Source organism: Acinonyx jubatus, chromosome A1 (genome assembly GCF_027475565.1).
Source record: "Acinonyx jubatus isolate Ajub_Pintada_27869175 chromosome A1, VMU_Ajub_asm_v1.0, whole genome shotgun sequence".
NCBI lineage: Eukaryota > Metazoa > Chordata > Mammalia > Carnivora > Felidae > Acinonyx > Acinonyx jubatus.
The window spans coordinates 80,721,915-80,747,030 of NC_069380.1; the positions used below are offsets into that span (position 1 = coordinate 80,721,915).

The 25,116-nt window shown below is 48.4% G+C and overlaps 1 protein-coding gene across 5 annotated transcripts; it reads right to left on the minus strand.

Moving 5' to 3' along the window:
* Positions 1-691: 691 nt before the first annotated feature.
* PCID2 (PCI domain containing 2) lies at positions 692-25,107 on the minus strand. 5 transcript variants are annotated; one of them, XM_053218117.1, is made up of 14 exons: positions 24,769-25,107; positions 18,388-18,477; positions 15,273-15,346; positions 13,778-13,845; positions 12,866-12,905; positions 11,863-11,917; positions 8,366-8,469; positions 5,386-5,461; positions 4,602-4,719; positions 3,739-3,839; positions 2,524-2,597; positions 2,246-2,371; positions 1,601-1,724; positions 692-1,297 (listed from the first exon to the last, which is right to left on the minus strand). In XM_053218117.1, exons 1-14 carry the CDS (start codon positions 24,802-24,804, stop codon positions 1,208-1,210), a joined length of 1,176 nt encoding a protein of 391 aa, XP_053074092.1. In that variant the 5' UTR covers positions 24,805-25,107; the 3' UTR covers positions 692-1,207. The 5 variants fall into 5 exon arrangements, with proteins under 5 accessions (XP_053074092.1, XP_053074091.1, XP_026921067.1 ...); XM_053218116.1 differs by having other exon boundaries at positions 4,602-4,743; positions 24,769-24,957; XM_027065266.2 differs by lacking the exons at positions 12,866-12,905; positions 13,778-13,845 and having other exon boundaries at positions 4,602-4,743; positions 24,769-24,957.
* Between the last annotated feature and the right edge of the window lie 9 nt (positions 25,108-25,116).

Sequence of the window (25,116 nt, forward strand, 5' to 3'; positions counted from 1 at the left end):
ACCACATGCTACCGGTAACAGCTGATCCCGGATTTCCGCTGGTCGCTGTCCACTGCTGGAGGGAGGGCCTCATGGTGCTGACAAAGCCCAGAGTGAGATCCAGGCTGTGAGCACACGGCTCTACACCCGGCTGCAGGGTGGCCCCACAGAGCAGTGGAAGGTGGCTGTTCCTCACGCACTGCCGTGAGAGAAAGGGACGGCACGGCCCCAGTGCAAGAGGATTATGGGCCTGCCAGTGACCACACTTTCCTGCTCAGGGGACTGGCTGGGGAAAGGGCAGCCTGGAGGTCAAGAACCTGCCGGCCATAAATCCACGGCACACGCTCCAACCCACAGACACCATCCAGGGCACGTGGGTCCCTCAGCTGGGATCCGGATGTGCCTAGGGCACAGGTGACACTATGTGACTCGGGAGGCTGGAGCAGCCACCGGTGAGGCCCATGTGGACTCGAACTGGGAGCCAGAGCCCAGAGCCAAAGCACCCCTAGTGGTCACCCACCCCCATGGGGCCAGCTGGCACCACAGGGAGCAGGCGCACACCTCCCACCGAGCCCAGGGGGCCCGCCAGGCGGCAGGAGACTGACGCAGGACCAATCGGTCAGTCTTGAGCTGCGGCCTGTGCCGTAAGGGGAACCACGTTCTCTGAAGCAGCTTCTAAGCTTCTACCCTCAGTAACACCGCAAAGACAAGCTGAAACCACTTAGGACATTTTCTTTAGTAAATTTTGCACAGACAGAGGAAACGTGCACACTCTGAAAACATGGCAGGCTGTAAAATGTGGAACGTTATCAAAGTAAATTCATTTTGTATAAAGAAGCCTTAAATTAACCAAACACTTTGATCAGATACAAAGTTCAAATTTAACATATAAAAATAGATGTGCCTCCAAAAGACAGAATAAAGGACACGCCATTCGTATAAACTCAGGATGCTGTTTCAAAGGAAGGGTTACGTAAAAATTTACCAAGGTGCCTTTAGGAACAGCACCTCTGAGGTAACAGAGCTGTGCGGGGCACACAGCCCCTTCGCCCGTCCACATTTTCTGAAGGAGCTCCCGCTCTACGCATGGCGGACCTCAGTTGTGAGCCCAGAGAAACGAGCCCAGAGATCCCGGCGGCGGAGGGTCCTGGCACAGGATGGATTTCATCTGCGCAAACGGTGACTGAAGGAACATGCCGCCCTCCCGTCCTCGGGACCGTGCACGCACTCAACACACTGTTGACAGTGGGGGGAACGGGTTCTGCTTGCTAACAACCAGCTTCTGATGCTGATGTGATATGTAGCCTTTAATGTGGCCCTGCAGGGAAGAGAGGGCTGGCTCGTGGTTCTGGGCCAAGGAGTGGGTGCATTCACCACTCAGCCCCGCGCGTAAGCAGCCGACTCCAATCGTAGCCGCTGGATCCCCCGGGGCACACAACAAATAAACACGCATGGTATGGACAACAGAGAAATCCAGACTGTGTCCACCCACCCACGTCCCCTCTGAATACCACAGTTATTTCCTAGGATGGAATCAGTTCTGTCAGAAAATGCCTTCACAAACTAAGTGGCTTTCCCACAGCTCCACCCGAACACCAAGTTCGAGGCCCAGCCCGCTCACCATGTAGATCAGGTTGGCCAGGATGCACTGGACCTCATCGATGTCCACGTCCTCCACTCGCATGAACTTCAAGGCAACCAGGAAAGCATCCAGAGACAACTGGTGTGTTCTGAGCAGCAGGTACCTGGGGGAGGGAGGTGGGGGTCCACGTGGGTTACCAATGGCTGGGGCATTGGTGGCAGCTGACGCTCCGAGTCGGGAGGGCAAATGTCTCCTGACAAACCACCTGGGAGACACGCGAGAATCACTTCTCACATGTATGGGACATCTCACTGAATGGAGGTGGTCTCTGAAACCAGGGCACCCCTGACAGTGAACAGTGTCCTCCGCAGTCGAGGACAGGTGGTCCCCACAGCTGTGAGCGGAAACAGATACAGAATTCAACTTCCTGACAAATGGGAGCGGGGCGGGGTTTGGGTCAGCTGGTCATGTGACAAAATGTGAGGCCCTCGATCCTGAGCACTGGTACACGTGCCCGCAGGTGGCCGTGCTCTCTGAGTGGCCGCAGAAGTCTGCTCTCATTCCACAAGAGCACAGGGCAGGGCTGGGGCCTCGTCCACACAGGCGGTCAGAAACCTCCACAGCCCAGCCAGGCGGGAGTCACACTAAAACCTAAACTTGTTAAAAAGAAAACACTTAGCTTACACTTTCTTGAAGAGATTCCTGTAGGTGATGATCTTCAGCTTCTCAAGGATAAGGAAAATGCCACAGCGGATAAAGAAGGTCTCGTGCTTCGTCAGAGCCTCGTTCAACAGCAGAAGATTGCCTTCGCTGCGTGTGAGGGACAAATGCACAAACGTGGTCACAAAAACCGGAGCCAAGGACAAGAGCGCGTCAAGGAGCAACGAGCTCTCACAGGCCACGTGACAGATTTTTAGCTGATGTCATATTTTAAAATGGCCCAAGTGGAAAAGGTTAGATACCTGACAGCTTTGGTCACTTCGGCAAACTGCATGAGGTGATACTTTCTCAACAGCTCGATGGTCGGCATATGACCCTAAGACAAAGCACCAGTTGTCCAGAATAAGACCATTTCATTCTCAACAGAGTTGATCTTTGACAAAATTCATATGAAGGAATCACCACCTTTTGAAAACTTGCAACCTGTGTTTCTGAGTTTCTTTTTATTATGATGTTTATTTATCTTGAAAGAGAGAGAGACAGAGCACGGCAGAGAGAGAGAGGCAGACACAGAACTGGAGGCAGGCTCCAGGCTCCAGGCTGTCAGCAGAGCCCAACACAGGGCCTGAACCCACAAGCTGCGAGATCATGACCTGAGCCAGTTGGACCTTTAACCAACTGAGCCATCCAGGCACCCCTCTTACAGTTTCTTCTGAAGTACTGGAACAAGGCCTATAAACACGATGGCAGATGAGCTAACAAGGGTCTGGCCATCAGAGCACCTGGGAGCAGTAGTGCAGGCTTGCCTCTCAGTTGGCACCTGACCTTGACCTTCTCATGCCCTCACTGGTTATAACTTAGAGGGGAAGCAGCGGCTGAAGAAAACACTAAGAGCCGAGAACTCAGAAACGTCTTCCAGGAGAGGCAGCTGAACCATTTACGACTGCAGGCTTCTGGGAAGCAGGGTCGGAAGCAGGCAGGGCACGTAGGACACGGTACTTTTCGGCCATCAGCTACCCTGCTCTATTTACATTTTAACCACGTGGGTACTGCTTTGATCACTTTTTAAAATTTTGAAACGGGAGGAAAGGAAGCTCTATCACTTTGAGGAAGTTTTAGTCAAACTTGCCGGTTACTTGCTGTTTCTTTTCAAGTCTCAAATTAACTTTGGGTGACCAAATGAGATACCTACAGACAGGCTGGAATGTCGTTTTTCTTTCTTAATCTGCTTCTATTAATTTAGGTTTTTAGGGGAAACAGATAAACATGCATTTATTACTGTGTCTCACAGATGTTCAACTTTTAAGTTAGATACTTTTAGGAGGAAGGAAGCACGAAACCTTTTTAGAAGGATCTACAGTGTCAGCTGTGAGGATAAATGGTTCAGGCCACACACAAAGCTTATTGTCCCCTATTCCGGGGTGTGCTCACATGGGGCTCAGACGGTAGTACCTAGGCACCACCTGTAGGCAAGTTCCGAGAAACAGGGTCTACAAGAGCTGAGTGGCATCACTTACCAGCAGCATTTTCACTGGGAGCAAATAGATGAGAATCATCCGTTTGTTCTTCTGACTCGAGCGGTGGCAGTGCTCGAAGGCAAAGGACAGGTACTCCTCGGCTGCAGAGACACCGACAACACGGGAGAGGTCGGAACCCCACCCCACCCCCAGCCCCGATAGAACCACAGTCTCAGAAACTGGAAGCACCTACGGCTGACAGTGAAGGCTGTTTGCTGTGCTTGGTACTCAAATTTGGGGGAAAACCAGAGTGGTACCTTAAGAACCCTCAAAAGAATACGACGTAAAAGCTTCTATTCTTAGGCTCTGCATTTTAAGGGACTAACACGAGGTAGGGGAACAACCCAGGAGGGCCACGTTCCAAAGCCCTGGACAGCTGGTCTGCATGAGCCTACGGAACAAAACCAGAGCAATCGCCAGGACAGCACAGTTGCTTTCGTTATCAGACTGCACAGCTCTAACGCACAGAGAGAAAGCACTTTTAGTCACGTCGCTCCGCAATCCCTCACGTCCAACAGGAAGGACTGTGGTGTTTCAATGACATCACATAAGAAAGACGCCCACAGCGACTGAGACTCTGGCAGGGGATCCACAGACCAGGACAGGCTTTCCTTTCAGTAACAACTTTGGTGCCCACAGCTGCGCGCGCGCACACGCGCGCGCACACACACACACACACACGCACACGCAAGCACACGTGCACATGCATGCACACGCGCGCGCACACACACACACACAAACACACACACAGCCTGGATGAGGTTTACAGCAGATTCCACCTTACATGCTAATAAGGTGCCACAACTGTTGCCGCCGCCCAGAGCCCCGCATCTTTAGAACCCTGGAAACGAAGACGAACAAACCTTGCTTGAAGTCACTGTCGAACATGGCCTTGCGCCCGACGTAGTACCTGAACGTCACCCTCTGGGCGGTGCTGTAGTCGTCCTTCAGGTTGGAGCTGTCGATGGCTCTGATGAGGGGCTTGCACAAGTGCAGCTTGTTTATCTGCGACAGCCCCACCCCTGGAGTTACAGCCCCTCCCCCGAGGTTATGGCCCTGCCCCCGAGGTTAGTCTTGCCCTCAGGGTTACAGCCAGCCCCAGGGTTACTGAGGACGTGGCAGGACCAACACCAGCTTCCCCCCACCACATGCACACCTCCTCGGAGCAGGAACTACATGGTTAAAACTGCCTATTTAGTAATAAGAACTGAAATGCCAGCTGCGTGGCAGATTACCCCAGGCTGGAGGGCCTGCCACGGAGGGGCTGCAGAGGGGCCACTGGCCAAGCCCACGCGGCAGGAAGGGCCTCTTTACCCATCCAGGCACCCCCTGCTCCGCAGCTAATTACTGCAGCAGAGGAGAGAAGGCTGGGGTGAACCCCTCCCATGCAAGCCCAGTCTCCCCACGCCAGGCACGCCGCTTGGGGCATTGGCGCCCTGCTTTCCCTGGAGGTGCAGCCCTCGCCTCATGAGGCAGAGGCCGAAACAGTAAGACACACACAAAACACTTGCTGCAGTCCCCGCCCCCAGCAGGTGCGCCACAGACTCAACGGTGAGTCCGGTTAGGTGAGGGTCATCCCCCAGCGACATCAGGGACGCCGGTGCCCAGGGAGACGGGCAGAAAGCAAGCGCCGCCAGGGAAGCACACCTTAAAGTAGATCTTGAATAGCTGGTTCACCAAGAACAGCATCCCCCACTTCTTAGAGTCCTCGATGCCAGCCCGACTGTGGGAAGACAACTGTTGTTTAGTTGCATGGAAAACAAGGGTTTTATTTATTAGTCATGAAGACAATCTGCCTAAACAAAATTAGTACTTTGAGATAAAACACCACTCCAGCCTCACCCATGAAATAAAACAACATAAAGCAGAGGTCTGACCTAACAGGCTACGGAGTACGCATCATGTGTGTTGGTAACGCACTGTGGACAAGGGGATGTGTTCTTGCTTATCCTGACAACGCGGTGAACTACAGAAATCCACAACGACGTGGACAAACCACAAACAGAGCAAGACGCAGCACACGCTGTGTAGGCACCGTGGGGAGGGTCCGCCTGGGAAAGGGATGGGCAACGACAGTGTCCTGGACCTCCAGGGGGTTTGGGTCACACATGGGTGATGACTTATCCAAATACAGTCAAGATCCGTGGGAGTCACTGTGGGTAAATTTTACCTCAAAGCACAAGAGAAACCGCAGTATTTAAACAAGTCACTGAGGGACAGGCCACCTTTGGAATGCACCAGAAACAAAAAACAAAGGCAAAGTGCTAGATGCACAGAAGGGTAGATACCCATCTGCAGAGCAAGTGGCGGGTGTACAGGTATTTTCACTGTAAAGTTCTGTCAACGCAGCCAAACGCCTCACGATTTCACAATACAGGGTTGGAACACAATCCAGAGTCGCGTCTCCCACGAGTCTGCAGGCCGCAATGGTTCTTCCAGGCGCAGCTGTGCACTCGCTCCATGGTGCCAGTGGCCAGCTGCCTGCAAACTCAGATGGAGACTGGCAGGCTGTTTACAAGCCAGAGAAATAGAAATCACTCCCTAAGACCGGGGCATGCCCATATCAGAATGCTCAACGTAAAAATACGGTCGGTGTTTAAGTATCAAAGTCCTGTTTTGTGACAACAGCCAGCTCCTTCATGACTGTCACCAGCCAGGTGCAGGGTCTCCCCCATGACTCCCATCACCAGCCAGGGACAGGACCTGAACAAAGAACCCTCTCTCCGTGGGTTTCACGTCCTCATCTGTGAAGTGGGGACAATGCAGCCCCGGCCACCTTGGAGCGCAAGGTGAACACCGCTCTGGAAGGAGCAGGAGGAGCAGGTGCTGGGCATCATGGCTGAGCACTCTTCTCAGCACTCCACCTGGGCCCGTCTGGACTAAAGGCGAGGACCTCTTCCAGAGACACGCGGGAAGCAGCCCAGGGGGAAGGGGGGTCACAGGGTTTCTCTCAAGCCGCGGTGCCCACACCTTGCCCGCAGTGGTTTTCATTCACGTCTCCTTGGTGACCGAAGATGTTGAGCATCTTTGCGAGGGTTTCCTGGCCGTTTGGCTCCCTCCTTTGCAGAGTACCTATTCAGACCTTCGCCCAAGTAAGGCAGGTTTTTACCTTTTTCCTGTCGACCTGTGCAGTTTTCACACATCCTGGACACACGCTGTCAGTCACATCATTTGCAAATATGTTTTTTGTGTTCTACCGTTGTTGTGCACTTTTTTGATGGCGTCCTTTGAAGCGTAGAAGTTTCTAACTCTGATGAAGTCCAGTTTCTCTGTTTTTCCTCAGGTTACCGTGTTTCGGGTGACACACCAGGAAAGCCATTTATCCCACAACAAACCCAGACTGAACACTCCCTGGGCGCAGGGGCCACGGCATGACAGCAGTGCAGTGGACTCCCTCAGCCTCGGCCACAAGCGTCCCTGTCCATGTAAGGACCACTGGGGAGTGCAAGGACAAGAGTGCAGTCTGTTGCGAAAGCCACAGAAGCAGAGCCTCCTGTCTGAGGCCATGTCGGAGCCCACCACTGACAGAAGAGCAGAGCGGGAGGACAGGCGGGCACCTGTGACCCCTTGGGGAGGACCCCGGCTCACAGAGTGGCCACTGACATCCAGCTCTGGCTGGAACATTGTCAGGTGGGACTGGTGGGGACAGAGGTAAGAGAAGAGAAGCTGGGACACTTTCCATGAACAATAGTTTTGTATGTTTACGTATGGAAAACTTCTTCCTTTCCATTATAATTTCCAATCTTCCTTTCCATTACAACTTCCAATCAAGTTTTTTTTTTACAGAATCAAGTGATTTTATAATGGGGGAAGAGAGGGGGTTTCAGGAGGAAAATGTAAACTCTAAAGCAGAATTGGAAAGCCTAGGATTAAAAAATAAATAACAGCAGACGAGATCAGTCAACTTGAAAGAGGTCAATACAAATCACCTGCACCAAAGGCCAGAGAGGGAGGACAAGATGGAAAACCAGCAGCACCAGTGCCCGTGTCAGAACACGCCTCCCACAGGCATCCCAGAGGAGACACACAAGGAGAAAAAATCCCAGCTCTAAGAATCTAATAAAACACATTCGTTTCCAGACCCGAGAAGCTCAACGAACCCCAAATAAGAGAAATACGGCGACATGCAGGGCAGCAGAGTCGATTGGCGAGAGGCATGGTGGAGAGACGATGCTGCCAGAGGCCGGAGGTGTGTGCTGTGAACCAGGAACAGAGGAAAACAGGAGGACGGACATGCTAACGCGCCAACAGAAATCACGGTCCATCCGGAATTCTCCACCCAGCAGAAAGGAAGATGAAGACAGTGCAGAAAAACGAGAGTTTAGAGAATTCGGTGCCAGCAGACCAGCCCTCGGAGCAACATGCTGGTGCGGGACCTCGTGTAGGAAATGGGCCGGGTGCAGTCAGACCCCGGGACAGAGGAAAGGGTTCTGGCAACACGGCACATGGCAGAGGTCAAAGGCTGTTTTCTTCTCCTCCCTCATTTCCTTTACACAACAGTGACCATCTAAAGCAAGAGACGGTAATGCTGCGGGGTGACCACAGACACACAGAAGACAAGTGTCGACGGCTGACCAAGGACAGGAAGTGGCGTCATGTGCTGCCGGGAGAGGGCGCGTGTACTCACGTGTCACTGGCGCAGACGCGGAAACAGCTCATCAACAACTCGGCCGCCTTTTCCAGCATGTCCCCGACCTTGCTCCTCCCTTTCTTCACCAGCTGCTGGTCCGCCTGGCAGACGGCAAACAGTCATCAGTCATGCTCTCATTTCCTCTAACACTTCTGGCACGGCTAGGAGCAAAGATGGCTGCAACTCAGGGTCAAAGTCCCAGAAGGTTCTGGGCAAATCTTTTAGTTAATGTTATTTTTAAAAACTGAGAAAGTTCCACAGCATCTTCCAACTCTTCCACAAATCAAATTTCTATTCAACCAACTGAAATGACTGAGGCCGTCATCTGTTTTTTAACCCTTTGTCACATGTGGCCCCGTGCTGCTAACGGAGCCTTTCCTTGAGTGCTCACAGACTGCTCCACCCCCCACATACAGCTGGTCAAAACCCTTGAAGTGTACCCTCTGACAGACACCAAAGTCATTCCCAGGTTTGACTCTCTCCTGGTTTTCCAGCCAGTCTTAGAGAAGAACCCGTTTCCTCCCACTCACGCCCCTATCACAGATTCTCCACGTAAGGTCTATGGACCCCTGGGGGCCTCTGGAAGACTTGCAGGTGATCCCTGTGGTCAAAACTATTGTCAGGACAACACCAACAGCCACCACTTGTCTTTCCGCTATACTGATGTTCACACCGATGGTGCAAAAACTATGGCAGGACAAACTGCTGGGGCCTTTCCAGCAACACCAAACTAAAGCAGCAGTCAGCAATCCTTCAACCAACCAGGAACACTGATGTCACTTCAAAATGTCCTTGATGGGGTGCCTTGTGGCTCAGTCAGTTAAGCATCCAACTCTTGGTTTCAGGTCAGGTCATGATCTGTTTTGTGAGTTCCAGCCCTGCATTGGACTCTGTGCTGACAGCTCAGAGCCTGCTGGGACTCTCTCTCTCCCTCTCTCCCTCTGCCCCCTCCCCCTCTTGCTCTCTCTCAAATACATAAACTTAAAAAGAGTTCTAAAATGTCCTTGATGACACAGTAAATGTTAATTTTAAAATCTTGGTCCTTGAATACATTTATTTTCAATATTCTTTGTGATGAAATGGAAAATATGCCTAAAGCATTGATCTGTTGCACACCGAGGTATGACAGTTGTTTTTTTGTTTTTTTTTTTTTTTAAGGAAAAGCACTTGGAGAGCTATTGGGAGTGGCCAGCTATCACGTGGAACCAACAACTGACCAAAGGGCATGGTGGTCCAGGCAGCAGGGTCTGAAGGACCAATGTGCTCCAAGGTGAATGAAACATGGCCATCAATTCCAGGCAAAACACTGACAGTATTTGTTGCCAAAGACATCTGTACTTTCAAATAAAAAAAAAAAAATCAGAATTTTGAAAAAGTTGTATCAACCATGATGAACTTGGCAACATTCCATTACTTCAAAGCTCTTCTGATAAGGTCACTGGAGACATTAACAAATGCAGTTTTTCTGGTTTGGGGTTTTTTACATAATGAAATACGTCAACATCTGGAACATCTCCTTAACTCAGTGAACCAAAATTTTCCAAATGACCGTTTGATCCTACAAAATCACATGGGAATGAACGATCCATTCAGAGTTCAGGACACCCCAGCTGATTCCGATGTACCAGCAGAAAAGCTCGCTGCCAAGCTTCAGAAGCCACACTGTAACTAACCTCTACAAATTACCTCCTGGAGCTCTGGTGTGGCCCAAAAGAGCATCTACAATCATCTGAAAGACTATTAAAATATTCCTCTCCTGTCCGTCTACATCTGTGTGAGTCCAGACTGCCTTCCTACATTCCACCAAAGCAACATAGTGTGGCACCGTGCACACAGAAGAGCATGGTCCAGTCGCTTCTGTCAACACTAAGAGGTCAAAGAACGTGACTCTTCTAGGTACATTTTGTTCATTTGGAAGATATAGTCGTTTTTTATTTAAAACATCAATTATGAGGCACCTGGGTGGCTCAGTCAGTTAAGCCTCCGACTTCGACTCAGGTTATGATCTCATGGTTCGTGAGTTCGAGCCCCGCCTTGGGCTCTGTGCTGACAACTAAGAGCCTGGAGCCTGCTTGGGATTCTGGGTCTCCCTCTCTCTGTCCCTTCCCTGATCACATTCTGTCTCTCTCTCTCTCTCTCTCTCAAAAAAAAAAAAAAAAATTTTTTAATTTAAAAATTAAAAATAAAACACCAGTTACATTACCACATAAAAGACTTATTTAGATAAATATGTGTTTTAAATCCCAGTTAAAAAAATTTTATACAATAAATACAAATAGGTAGAACACATATAACCAAAAGCTCTCCAGAGCCTCAGATAACTCGCATTTAAGTTCTATTTTTCGGTTCTAGAAGCTTCCATGTAGCTCTTCATTACATCTTCTAGTTCTTTGCTGAGATACCCTTATGCTTGCATCTGCTCAAGCGCGTTCATGACCACGCCCCAGGGCTTCTTTATGACGGCCGGGCTGCCATCTGGTCAGGGACTCCAACATCTGGCGTCTGTGGACGGTCTCCTCACAAAGCTCCTCCTGAGACTCTCCGAGAAGTGATAATCGGGGCACGAGGTTAAGAGACTGTGGACCCTGTGTGCCTCGTTCCAGCAGGGGATGCCCTGCCGGCGGGGAACTGTCCCAGTCTAGGTGGGTCCGGCTCCCCACAGGCCCCTGCAGGGCTGGGGACCCGCATGCGGCGGGTGGGTGCACCAGGGACTGCTGAGGAGGTCCGTGCTTCTGGGCTGCCCTCCCCCTCCTGCTCTCCTCAGGGCCTCTTCGTCGCAGCCCATGGGCATTTCTGGGTTTTAGGCTCCTCTGGGTCCCCGGCCAATTCGGGGAACCCACCGCTCACTGCTCTGCAAGTCCCTGGCATTTCCTGTCTGCCTGTGGGGCCGTGCTGGCCTCGGCATTCCCGGCAAGACAGAGAGGAAAGCTGCAGCTACCCCACCTTGTTCGGAGTCGGAAGGTATCAGTAATTTTTATCAATAATTTTTAAACCCGGAAAGGCGTGTTGGGACCAAGTTCACAACTGCTGCTCCCATCCCAAACTGCCGCGTGTGGACCCTCAAGGGCAAACCAGCCCCATCACACTCGCAGCCTTTGCCTCCTGGCACCACAGAGACCCCCAGCTGCCTCCTGGATCCGCATCAAGGAGGAATTCTTCAAGACAGCACAGCCGCATCTTAACAGAAGACAGTGCAGAACCGTTCCCTGGGCCCACTCTGCCCCTCTGAACACCTGCTGCACGCCACACCCGACGAACCACGCTCAGGAACAAGCCTCTCCACGTCCACAGTGTGAAAACCCAACGCATGTTTAAATCTTCACATCAACCCAGCGAGAGTGAGGTCCAGCCACCCCTGTCCTGTTGCTCTCTACACCAGACACCTCCCGCCTAACCCACTCCTTCCCCAAAACTTTGGGAAGAATGACGTGAAATTAAACAACAGGTAGAAATGGAGTTTGAGTTTTAAAACGATAGATAGAAACTGAACTTACATTATTGGCAAATATTCGAAGGTCAAGCGCTACAGCATACATGACAGGCAGAGCCCTACGGGGCAAAAAAGCAAGAACGTCTGAGGAGGCCACGAGGTCAGATTCCATTACCATAGCTGGGAATGACACGGACACCCAGGTCCACCATTCACACGCGGCCACCTCCCTCCAGGGATCTGACGGTTACCGCTGCCTCCCTCACCTCCCTTTGGGGCAGGCTCAGCCCCGGGCTCCCTGATCAACACGGACGCTGGGCACTGAAGCGCCACCCGCCCACCGCCCGGACCCTGAGGCATGGACCCCAGTGCATCTAGGTCCTCAGCCCAAGACAGCACCTCCTCACGCCGTTCTAGGACCTCCGCCTTCCCCTCAACCATTATCCAAACAGCTCCACTAAAAAAAGATGTGGTTTAGTGAGACCTAACACGACCCAGGAGACGTAACAGACAAAATGTCATAAAAGTTTTTGTTTTTGTTTTTTAATTTAACTGGCGGCATTGGTTTTGTAAGACAAGTCTTCAGTTAAAAAAGGTTTTTTGTTTTTTCAGTAAGATACCTGTAAGCCTTCAGTTAGCGCAGTATAAACACTTCAGTATTTACCTACAGTTAATAAATCAAAAATCATAAAATTAAGAATCAGTCTGTCAAGGAACTTGACCTGATATAACTGTACTTGACCTGCCTTTTTATCCAAGTTAAAGCCCAAAGTTCAAAGCTGACAACTGAAGGGAAAGACAGTATTTGATATATATTTTGGGTCTGGTAGGGCTGAAGTAGAAACAAGGCTTCATATTTATGTGAACACAGCAAACTCTCTACTCTGCCACATGATGTTTATGCTATGAGAACTCCGTTATCTGCGCTGGTATTATTCTGTGTCAACACAGGATATTAAATATCCACAGATAAAACACATTTATTTGGAATAAAGTTTTAAAAAGCTTCTGCTAAGAAAAAAAAAATTGCCATTTGCTAATTTCTGGCTGCTTCTGCCCATACTCACCAGTTGTCCTCTTTGTGGGCCTGAAATGCCCGCAGAAAAGATGTATTATGTTAAGGAAGGAATAACGTACAAAATCCAAGTAATGCCACAAACAGTAAGAAATATGAAGGACTCTGAATTTTAAGTTTAGAAAATCATATATCAGAGAGAGAGAGCTTCTTAAAGGAAAAATATACAGATTACAAATATCTGAAAGTCATTAGGTATGAGTATAGTAATTATATTTCTCCAAAGTAAGAGACTGAGATTTTTTTAATTGGCAACTTCAAACATTTGGTTTCTCTGAAGCCAGATGATGAGTTATATATAATATGCTTTAGAATCTGTAAAGTATATTTCCCTGATTACAGAATTCTTAAATTCAAAGGAGACTTCCCTAGTTAGTAACCGACTCTCCTTTGTATATTTAAACAAGGTTAAAAAAGAAGCAAACTAAAAATCTAGAGATACATATAAAAACCAGAACATTCATTGACTGAGGCCTTAGCTAGGAGATATCACTTAAATGACTTAAATCAGAAACTAGCTTGATAAAGGTCTTTAGTGACCACAGTCAAATGATGATGTTTATTGAGTTCACTCCTGTCCACCTACGCCTGGATTTCAGAACTCTTGTATTTCACCAAAAGGACTAAGTAGTTGTTGTAACTAGACTTAATGTTTTAAAGGAGATATTCTTCCAACAGAATTAAGGAACCTTAATCACAACCTGTGTTCTTCCTCGCTACCTAGGTAACATGACAGTCTCAAGGTCCATGCTAAATTTAAGCACCTGAGTAAAAAGGCGAAACCAGTTTCTCTTCTGAAAGGTTTTTTCATTCCTTTCTAATTAAAGGTATGAATAAAACTGGCCCGATGTTTCAACATCTTAAACCCCAAATATAACTGAACAGTAACACCAAAGACAAAGATATTGGACGATGACCGTCTGGCATTTGTACGCCTCTATGAAGTCGTGGTTCCCCACTGCGTAAGTGCACCTGCAAAGGAAACATCGCGGACTGAGGATAGAGAAGCAGAACCTGGAAGGGAGCTCCACAGACCCCACCCCTCACTTCGGTCATAAATGCCCAGTCTTCTGCTGATCCTGAAGTTGGAGCTACAGGAACCAGGGTGAGAAGAGATACACAGGTGGCTTCTGAACTAAAACGGGCTGATGTGAGATGAAACCCACACAAAGTCCTAAGACTACTTTCTCGGGTCCCGGGAGGAGACCGAGCTGCAGCAGGTGAGAGTGACAGATGCTGGTAAAACCAGAGCACGACACCTGCACTGCACCTGAGGGGGAGGGAGTACAGGGGCAGGGGGGTGTTCTCACTGGGTGTTCACTGGGCAGTCGGCGTCAGTGAGTTCACCCCCAAATCCGGAACTGTACAGAGCCAGGAAATAGCAGGGTGCCTCACACAGCCAGGAACCCAGTGGCACCCCCAACCTTTCCAGAAGGCCCCTCCCAGGGCTCACACAGGCTCTTACTCCACCTTGCCTCCTGCACCCCAGCCTGCTCGGAAACACCGGAGGCACGCAGGCAGGAGGGCGACCAAACACCAGTGCTTTAGGACATCAAGCTCTGCCCGCTCAACGCAAAAACGATGAAAACAGCAGATATGAGATGTAACTAAAAAGCAGTCTTTGGGGTGCCGGGGGGGCTTAGTTGGTTAAGTGTGCAACTCTTGCTTTCAGCTCGGGTCACGATCTCACAGTTGGTGAATTCAAGTCCCATGTCAGGCTCTGTGCTGACAGTGTGGAGCCTGATTGGGATTCTCGGGCACACACGCGCTCTCTCTGTCCCTCCCCCGCTCGCAGTCTTTCATTTGCTTTGCTCAGCATTAGCTCTATTCTCGGCAGCACAAGTTAACGGCGAGCTGAATGCCCTCCTGAAAAACGGATCACCCTGCAGCCGATACAATAGTCAATGCTCCCAGCACCACACTCTAAACACGTGAATGTGCGGGGCGCCCAGGTGGACTCAGTCGGTAAAGCATCTGACTTCGGCTCAGGTCATGATCTCACGGTTCGTGAGTTCGAGCCCCACACTGGGTGAGCCCCTCTTCTCTCTCTCTGCCCCTCACTCACTTGTGCCCTCTCTCTCTCTCAATAAATGAATGAATGAATGTGCAGGACCACAATATAGCTTCAACTTTTAAAAGCATCCATGATCTTTCAAATGAAAAAAAGTTTACTAAGATTTTAAAGTGGTATAAATTTCAGAAAGTTCTCATAGGCTTTACCAAAGTAAAATTTTTACTTTACCAAAGTAAATTTTCTTTTTTTTTACCAAAGTAAAATTAAAAATGAACTTTTCTTTTCAAATTATTCTTTGTTTCAAATTTCGGATGATGTTAAATAAAATCCCTAGTTGATTCAGCAATTCCCAGATTTGCTTTATTTTTCCTCACCAACAGAGTACCTTAAATGAGCAGCAAACATTTCGTCATAAGGAGGTTCCAAAACCTGTTGACATTTCTCTTCCGGGGAGGCCAACTGAATGATAAAAAAACAAATGACAAAAATAAAATTTAAATTGAAAGGCATTAAAAGAATGCAATGTGTAGAAAAAGATTTAGACAAACCTGTTTCAAAGGAATTTACACTTTAGAGTTCACAGTAACATTTGACACTCTAGCCTTTCTGAATTAAAGAGTCGTTACTTCCACACACATTTATCACTCAGGGTCTGTGACAGGGACTACACAAACACACGTGTTTCATCTACCACAGTCCAAGAAAAACCCTGGACGCTTCTGTGCGTATCTTAATACAACAGCCAGTCAGTCAAGAAACATTTATTGAGCAGCTACTATGTGCTTAATAAAGAATGCAAAATAAATAAGGCCACATGACTCAGAGACGATGCCCTATTAAGAATCACTTCTCCTTAGGGCGCCTGGGTGGCTTAGTCAGTTGGGCGTCTGACTTTGGCCCACATCATCCCACGGTTCATGGGTTCAAGTGCTGCATCAGGCTCTGTGCTGATAGCTCAGAGCCTGGAGCCTGCTTTGAATTCTGTGTCTCCCTCTCTCTCTGCCCCTTCCGTACTCAACTCTATCTCTCAAAAATAAATAAACATTGAAAAAAATTTAAAAAAAAAAATCATTTTTTCTCACCTCCTGGTGACAGAGCCACCCTCTCTGTGTCCTGGCTAGGCCAGCTGACATTTATTTCTAACATTTTCTTCCCTCTCCCTCTTGGCCAGATTTCAGATGACGTGAGGGCCACGACGGGTCATCCGGCACACAGAATTAAAGGAGCCCGTGGGTGTGGACTGGCATAGTGAGTAGGGCAGGGAGGAAGGGCAGGTGTGTGGCACCCACGGAGGCGCATCCGGCCGGCAAGCCTCCGGCACTAACTTCATTTAGAGCGACGGTTTTCAACTCCGTCGCCCAGGACAACCATCCAGGGAACTTACAAAGAGCCTCCTCTACTCCACAAACTGGTTCACTTGGTCTGAGGTACAGCCTGTACGCTACCAAATATGATCTCCAATACTCAGGGCCCCTTTTTCTTACAAAACAAAACCTGTGCTTCCAACAGGAACACATTAGAATATCATAATGGGAATCACGAGGAAACAAGACTTTATAAAACGACAAGAATATTCCCCACAGAAGGTAATGCTTGGGCATCACTTATCTGTTAAGTCAAGGATACTTTTTTTTTTTTAATTTATTTTTTAATTTACATCCAAGTCAGTTAGCATGTAGTGCAACAATGATTTCAGGAGTAGATTCCCTAATGCCCCTTACCCATTTAGCCCATCCCCCCCTCCTACAACCCGTCCAGCAACTCTGTTTGTTCTCGATATTTAAGAGTCTCTTATGTTTTATCTCCCTCCCTGTTATATTATTTTTGCTTCCCTTCCCTTATGTTCATCTGTTTTGTATCTTATAGTCCTCATATGAGTGAAGTCCTATGATATCTCTTTCTCTAATTTCACTTAGCATAATATTCTCCAGTTCTATCCACATAGTTGCAAATGGCAAGATTTCATTCTTTTTGATTGCTGAGTAATACTCTATTGTATACGTATACTACATCTCCTATCCATTCATCCATCGATGGACATTTGGGCTCTTTCCATACTCTCTTGTTAATAGCACTGCTATAGACATTGGGGTGCATGTGCCCCTTCGAAACAGCACTCCTGTATCCCTTGGGTAAATTCCTAGTAGTGCAATTGCTGGGTCATAGGGTAGTTCTATTTTTAGTTTTTTGAGGAACCTCCATCCTGTTTTCCAGAGTGGCTGCAGCAGCTTGCATTCCCACCAACAATGCAAAAGAGATCTTCTTTCTCTGCATCCTCACCAACATCTGTTGTTGCCTGAGTTGTTAGCCACTCTGACAGGTGTGAGGTGGTATCTCATGGTGGTTTTGATTTGTATTTCCCCGATGATGAATGATGTTGAGCATTTTTTCATTGTCGGTTGGCCACCTGGATGTCTTCCTTGGAGAAGTGTCTATTCATGTCTTTTGCCCATTTCTTCACTGGATTATTTGTTTTTTGGGTGTTGAGTTTGATAAGTTCTTTATAGATTTTGGATATTAAGCCTTTATCCGATATGTCGTTTGCTGATTGTTTCCTTCATTGTGCAGAAGCTTCTTATTTTGATGAGGTCCCAGTAGTTCATTTTTGCTTTTGTTTCCCTTGCCTCCAGAGACGTGTTGAGTAAGAAGTCGCTGCGGGCAAGATCAGAGAGGTTTTGCCTGCTTTCTCCTCAAGGATTTTGATGGCTTCCTGTCTTACATTTAGGCCTTTCATCCATTTTGAGTTTACTTTTGTGTCTGGTGTAAGAAAGTGGTCCAGGTTCATTCTTCTGCATGTCGCTGTCCAGTTTTCCCAGCACCACTTGCTGAAGAGACAGTCTTTATTCCATTGGATATTCTTTCCTGCTTTGTCAAAGATTAGTTGGTCATACATTTGTGGGTCCATTTCTGGGTTCTCTATTCTGTTCCATTGACCTGAGTGTCTGTTTTTGTGCCATAAATCAAAGATACTTCTATTTCAGTGTAGGATTTAGCAAATGCTATCCATAAAATGCCAGATGGTAAATATTGCTAGCTCTGCAGGCTGTAGGTCTCTGTTGGCCTGCCGAGCTACACCGCTATGGCGGGAAAGCAGCCACAGACAGGGCATGAACAAGTAGACAGGGGTATGCTCCATGAAGCTTTACTCATAGCAAGACACATCTGTGAGCTCTGGGGACAGACAGGCCAGGGCACAGCCTAAGCCCCACCGCCTGCCTGCTGGATGACCATGGATGACCTTACTATACACTCTATTTCTCTGAACCTCAGAGGATCATGTGGGAATTAACTACAGGAACCTGACACACATACCTCAGGATGGTATCTAACACAAAGTGTACAATAAATAACTGGAATTATATACATCATAGACAAGCTTTAAGTTTTTCAAAAGAATGGCAATATTAGTCTCCTTCTGACTCAAACTCTACACTTTCCTTAGGAAGCCGGACACCCTAGAGCCCTCTCAGACACCTGCATATGTGGAACCTTGCGCCCACCTGGAGCCGTGGGTTGGCAACATGAGGGTGCTTGAAAGACACGAGCTCTGCACAGGACGCCCCATCTCTGGTGTCGATTGCTTCATAGACCTGAAACATTTGAATAGAGAAAAGCTAAGTAGAAAATAAAATACTTGTAGAACCTAAATAACAGGTTGTATGCCACTAAAATCCATTTTCCCTACTCTGAATCAGGGAGTCACGGTAATAGAAATGCAACAAGTCAGTACTCTCTTTAGCCAGCAAACAATTTCAAAATGAGATCTTTTAGAGGCAAATAAACAGGTGACTTACTGTTAAAAACAATGAGAAAGCAGCATAAGCCAGTGGTTATTAATGAAGGTGAATTATTTTACTTTTACTCAGTCATACTGACACTTGAAAACTTACAAAGCTTATAGAGAGAAAAAAAAAAGCTTAAGAATCATATATACCCAAAAAAAGGCTTTTACTCAACCTACATATAAAAGCGAAAAGGGAATGGCAACACCTAAAAGAAATGATGTCATAGCCATACCACGGGAGACCTGGGCGCTGTGAGCAAGAACTAAATAGATCCATCAGTGATGACACTGGAAAGCATCCATAGTATGTTTACCGTTAAGCAAAAAAAAAAAAAAAAAAAAGTCACAGGAAAAATGCCTACCTTAATCTGGGAGGAAAAAACAAAAACAAAAAAAACCCTACATATGTAAGCACAGGAAGAAACACGGAGCCCACACCATACAGCTGACCCCCTGGCCAGCAGAACCCAGGAGACTTTTCTGTTTGTCCACACTGGAGGCCTGGGTTGCAGCAGACATTTGTAATTAGAAAAGCAAACGAGGTCTTAAAATTATGTTTACCAAAAGATAACATAAAAATCCCAACCGTATGGGTAGAGAAAGCTGCATATACGGTACGATTTATCTACAGTGGGATCAGTTACGTAAACCTCATGTCCATGTAAGACTGCGATCAGGCGTGACATAAAGCAGACTTCAATGGTACACCCACAAGAATGCGCTTGCATTGCTGCCCAGCAGTGACAGGCAGCAAGACACCTCCGTGCACCTACCAGGAGAGGTGAGCGTGAGAAGGGCGGCTAGACTAGCCGCTCCCAACAACAGACAGTGAAGGGTGCTGTTCCATACCGCTGGCGGGAAGCTGCTGGGAACGCCTGCTGCAGGGCACACACCTGCTCTCCCGCCCCACCCAGTAACCCCCACCTGGCATCTCAGCTAGAAGAAATGGACCCAACTCTCGGTCTGTTACACCACTTAGGGCATCACCTAAGACAATAGATGGACTAAAGAATCTGCCATCGACTCTCCAATGAAACCATGCAAGCACTTAGGTTTGGAGCCAGTAATTCCACTTCTAGGGATTTGCAAGAAACAAGAGATTTGTGCAGGGTTACATCAAATATTATTACAAGGAATCACAAAATACTGGTCCTCAAGGAGGCTGATAAAGGCTGCCAAAGTCCCTGTCACTGGAGGGGTGAAGGTGCAAAGGGACAGCAACAGACCACGGACAAATCCTAAAAGAACCAACACACTATTCAGGGAACACGAGGACCACAGCTAGCCAGTCACCTGTGTCAGCCACCGTGACATGTCATGTCTCAGAACTGTTGGCGTCTTGATTTAGTCAGCCCCCATTAGACCCCAAGGCTGGACTCCAGGACAGCCCGCTCAGCAACTTGCCCTGCAGTGTCCCTGGTGGCCTGTCTGGGCACTCCCCAGAGAAAGTTCTCTTTCCTGGCTACTGCTGGTCACCTGGTGACCTCCAGGCTCCAAGCTGGTCCATGGAGGCTGGAGGGGGGCAGGGGAAGAGTCATCTACTCTTGGAACTCGTAATTTCTTTAAGTAATCTCTATACCCAATATGGGGCTTGAACTCATGACCCCAAGATCAAGGGCTAGCCAGGTGCCCCTGGAACTCATAATTTCTTAAAAATACATTTACTAACTCCATCTGCTAACAAGGAAGGCCTAGAGGTAATGATATGCCCCCACCCCCAGTGGCAATGAGCACAGCCAGCACCCAGATTTTCTAAACTCCAGTACCTATTGAAAGGAACCAGAGCCGCTGGAAAAGGAATGGTCCAGTGCTGGGACAGGGACAGAACTACATGAGCTTGGAATGGATGTTATTGTATCAGAAAGCAAAGCAGAGCTCAAGGAAGGATGAACACAGGCCAGAAAGCCCCCAGAAACCAGTCTGAAGGAGTTTTTAGTGGCCAAATCTGGGACAAGCAGAGCTTCAAAAGAATTAAGAATATTCTTTATAATTTTTCAATGTTTATTTTTTGAGAGAGAGTGTGCCACATGAGCAGGGGAGGGGGCAGAGAGAATCCCAAGAAGGCTCTGTGCTATCAGCGTAGAGCCTGACGCGGGCTCAATGTCACAACCATGAGATTGTGACCTGAGTTAAAATCAAGAGTCAGATGCTTAACTGAGCCACCCAGGCAAATAAGGATATTCGTACTATTGGTTCTGGATTATTACTCGGCATTAAAAATGATCTATAATAATACATCTTTAAAAAGGAGCATGGGGAAAGCATTTTTAACAGATGAAATAGTAGCTAATAAATGTAGAAAGAGTGAGAGAATCACCCCTTGGTAAATATTAACGTAATAGCTCACTTGGGAAAAGACCACAAATGAAAGTGGAGACCATTCTGTGAAAGGGCATAGGGCGGGTGCTCCCAGGCCCCCACAAGACCCCCCCCCAACACACACAGATTATGACTCGATTACAATGGGATAAGTACCTTGACCCTGGAGCAACCTGATGGGCATCTCCTTCAGCAGGTGATCAGCAAGGACCCCTGAGGCAGCCTCCTGAGGTGAGGCCACAGGAAACCCACGCCAGCCACGTTAACCCAAACCTTAATCATTAAAAGTCAAATAAAGGCCGATGGTGAGAAATCTAGGATCCCACTGCCCTGCACATGTTTTAAAAAGTTAATCGTCATAAAATAAATCCCTTCCCAGAAAAAGGCAAGAGTTCTCTTCTAGATTAAAGACCAAAGAGCCGGGTGCCTGGGTGGCTCAGTTGGTTGAGCATCTGACTTTGGCTCAGGTCATGATCTAGCTGTCCGTGAGTTCAAGCCCCGCGTCCGGCTCTGTGCTGACAGCTCGGAGCCTGGAGCCTGTTTCAGATTCTGTGTCTCCCTCTCTCTCTGCTCCTCCCCCACTCGTGCTCTGTCTCTCTGTCAAAAATAAATAAACATTAAAGACCAAAGAGCAAAACAACCAAATGCAGAGTGTGATCTGACTGGATCCTGGAGTTAAAGAAGAGGTTCCAAAGAACACTCTGGGTAAACCATGAATTCTGCTTTAGAAAACACTGATGTAAAATGTCTTGGGTGCTCTATAGGCTGTGCATTGGGACAGCAGAATGGTCCTCAGTGAAGGGCCACAGTCAGTAACTTCCTTCAAGTAGCTCAGGAGAGAGAAATGCAGGGCCCAGAGGGAAGGAGGAGGCCGACAGGGTGGCCAGGTGAGGAGTGGACATATCTTCATTGTACTTCTTTCAACTTTTCTGTAGCTTTGAAAATTTGCAGAATAAAAAGCTAGGGAAAATAAAAACTGTAAATGTAGACAGTTTTTAAAAAGTAACCTGCTGGGGCGTCTGGGGGGCTCAGTCAGTGAAGCACCTGACTCTTGATTTTGGCTCCGGCCATGATCTCACAGTTCGTGAGTTCAAGCCCCGCTTTGGGCTCTGTGCAGACTGCACTGAGCCTGCTTGGGATTCTCTCTCTCTGTCGCTCTCCCCAAATAAATAAATAAACATTAAAAAAAAAAAAAAGTAACTTGCAGTTTGAAATAAGAGTTTGTAGAACAGACAAAAGAATGACGTAAAGGACACCAAAAAAATAACACCAGCCCTCAAAGAGATGCTAGAGATAACAATGAGATCCGCCTTTGGAAGTACAGCTATCTGTGGATTTTCAACCGTGCGGGGTCAGCACCCCTAACTCCCACATTGCTCGAGAATCAACTGTATGTGCAAACTGATCTTTTTCTAAGTACGACAACAATTCTTAGAAGTAGCATATATGGGGAAATGTAAAGTAAATTAATTCAACCTGTCCTCTCGGAACAGAAATGAAACCATATGCCTGTCGAAACGAAGAGCACTAAATAAAAAGGGCCTCAACAGACAAGAGGACATCTTAGCTATGACTGACTGCTGGCAAAGACAGCCCTTTGCGGGCTCTCGAGCTGGGTGTGCTGGCCCCATGAGGCCCTGACCTCTAGCTCTTTCACTTGGACCACTGCTCAGGGCTGTTTATGTGGCTGTCACCTTGAGAAATGAAGCAATGTCTCCCCTCATCCCTAACCCTAAACAAAACGCAGGCTTAAATCACTGCTTTCTACAAAATGGGTGGATTCCCAACATTCAGCATTTCTCTCTTGGATGCAGGTGCAGGCACCCTTCCAAGCCCACTGAGTCTCCAATGGGAACTGAATCCAAGGGAACCAACAGGCTGACACCACACTGCCCACCGCACTGAGTTACAGGCCCTTGGTCTCTGACCCAGGAATGCATGTGTTCTGTGAGCATCCAAGAAACAAGAGAACTCATAAACTTACGAGGAGTAAAACCAAACCCCAGACCCAAATGCTATTATCAAGTTATCACAGAGAACACAGGAAATGACAGACACATGACTTGTCCATGGGTAGTTGCTGGCTGAAGTTACTGTGAAGTACGAAACAAGGAATGGAGTTGTACCCAACTGACAGTCACTAAGATTCAAAAAACAGCATACTTTGGAGCCTGAGAAATAGGCAGGTTGACTAAAACAGGAAACGTTGGCTGAAACTCAGGCTAACAGAGGCAGTGAGCTTTGTGTTAAGGGTATGGACTCTAAGGCCAGAACTCCCAGTCTGAATGGGCCACATAGTAGCCCCGTGACCCTGGAAAACCATTTAACTTCCTCTGTAAAATGAGGTTTGCAATGGACCCACCTCCTAGAAAAAGCAGTAATGAGTTACTACAAACAACAGTGGTAGGTTCTTAGTAAGAGTTCAACAAGCACTAGTGGTTATTCTTCCCATCACCCAACTACTTCATCAAGTAAGATTCCCCTGGGAATACAGGAACAGGATCCAGAAAGACTTTGGTGAAACAGAGGACTATGAAACTTGGGCCAGCACCAACTCTAACTTCAGTACTCACTAGAATGAGGAGGTCTGAGCATTGGCAAATCACTGCACTTCACTCCCTTCTACCTACCCCCATTTATCCTGTCAACGAATTGTACTGAGCCTCCACGTGGGTCAGACTATGTTCAAGGCACGCAAAATGCCAAAAAGGATTTAGCTGTGAGCAAGAGAATTGTAAAATATTCAGGAAAACATGAAATTCTAGAGAGTCTCTACTCAAGTTGGTTCTCAAATGTCTTTCCTTCCAGCTTTAAATAAGCTGGTACTAGAAAACCTTAACTCTGCAAAGATACAGCCACAGTAGACTTCTTAAAAGAAAGGTCTTAGATCTCAATCAAAAGATTGGCAAATGAATGCATACTTGCATGTTTTAAATTTTTTAAAAAGCATGTATCTGCCTTTTCAGGATTCCTGTTTTAACTAAATTACCAAATATCTATGCAATGAACGGTCCCAATCATGTCAGACTGTATTCAATTGTCATCTAGATATCTTTATCTGGTTGTCAACAGACACCCCCAACTCAACATGTCCAACACCGAGTTTAGTTTTCCCTCCAAATCTGTTCTGCTCATGTGTTGCCCACGCTGGAAATTTGGCACTTATTCTCCCAGTCCCTCAGCCATAGAATGTTAACGGAACGTTTCCTAAAGACATGTTTAAAATCCGCTCCCTCTTTTCCTGATCACCACAGTTCCAGTTCTAGGAATGAGCACAGTTTAGTGGACACAATGCAAGTTTTGAATCCATAAACACTTATGTTTTCAGTGGGCTCTGCCGTTAATAGGCTGTGAGGACGAAACTCCCGTGAGATGCATTTCCATACAAAGTCCGCCGGTGCTTACCGTTTCCTCGATGGTTGCTCCACTAGCGCTCGTGGCCGGACCACCTGCCTACCCCATCCCACCAGTATCTGTCCGGGGTCTTGTCGTTGGGCCAGGCCTTCCACGGCTGAGGCCCCACTGCTCAGCGCGGCTAACAGGCCCTCCGGGTCGGCTAGGACCACGCCGCACGTCCCTAAATTGAGGTCAACGCTCACCGGTCCGCCCCTGGGCTCCCGGGAAACACCGTCAGTGTGCCCGTTCAGTCGCCCTCGCTTCCCGTCTGGCGGCTAAGAGCTCAGGCAGAGAGAGCGGGAGAGACGACTGGCCCCGGCCCACGCGTTCTCGCCAGCGCCGCGGGGCTCCCGCTGCAGACCCCTAGGACGGAGCGCGTTACCTGCTGCAGGTACTGGTTGATGGTGATGTGCGCCATGGCGGCTCCCCTCCACCGGATGTGGGCGCGGCCTGCGCGTCCGGCCACGGCCACTTCACTTCCGGCCCGCGGTCCGTCCGGGCCAGCGTCCCTCCGCCCCCGCCTTCCCCGCACTCTGGTTCCGGTGGGACAGAATCCGCGGGAGCGCGTCCCGGGCCGGCATGGCGGCACGTCCGGGCTGAGGAAGGCCGGGGTCCGCTCTGCGATTCGCCGCCTCTCCTCGGCGAGGACGCCTCGTCCGCGGCCCCTAGGTGCCCGGGCCTGCCCCGGAGCTGACCGGGCCTGCGCCCCGCCGCCCCCTCGGCTGTCGCA

Excerpts from the sequence above, each read along its gene's own strand:
- PCID2 (XM_053218116.1), bottom strand. The coding sequence starts at position 24,804 with ATGGCGCACATCACCATCAACCAGTACCTGCAGCAG. Across the intron at positions 3,840-4,601 it reads CGACAGTGACTTCAAGCAAG|CCGAGGAGTACCTGTCCTTT; the intron begins GTTTGTTCGTCT and ends GTGTCTCTGCAG. Across the intron at positions 1,298-1,600 it reads TGGCCAACCTGATCTACATG|GGCCACATTAAAGGCTACAT; the intron begins GTGAGCGGGCTG and ends TCTTCCCTGCAG.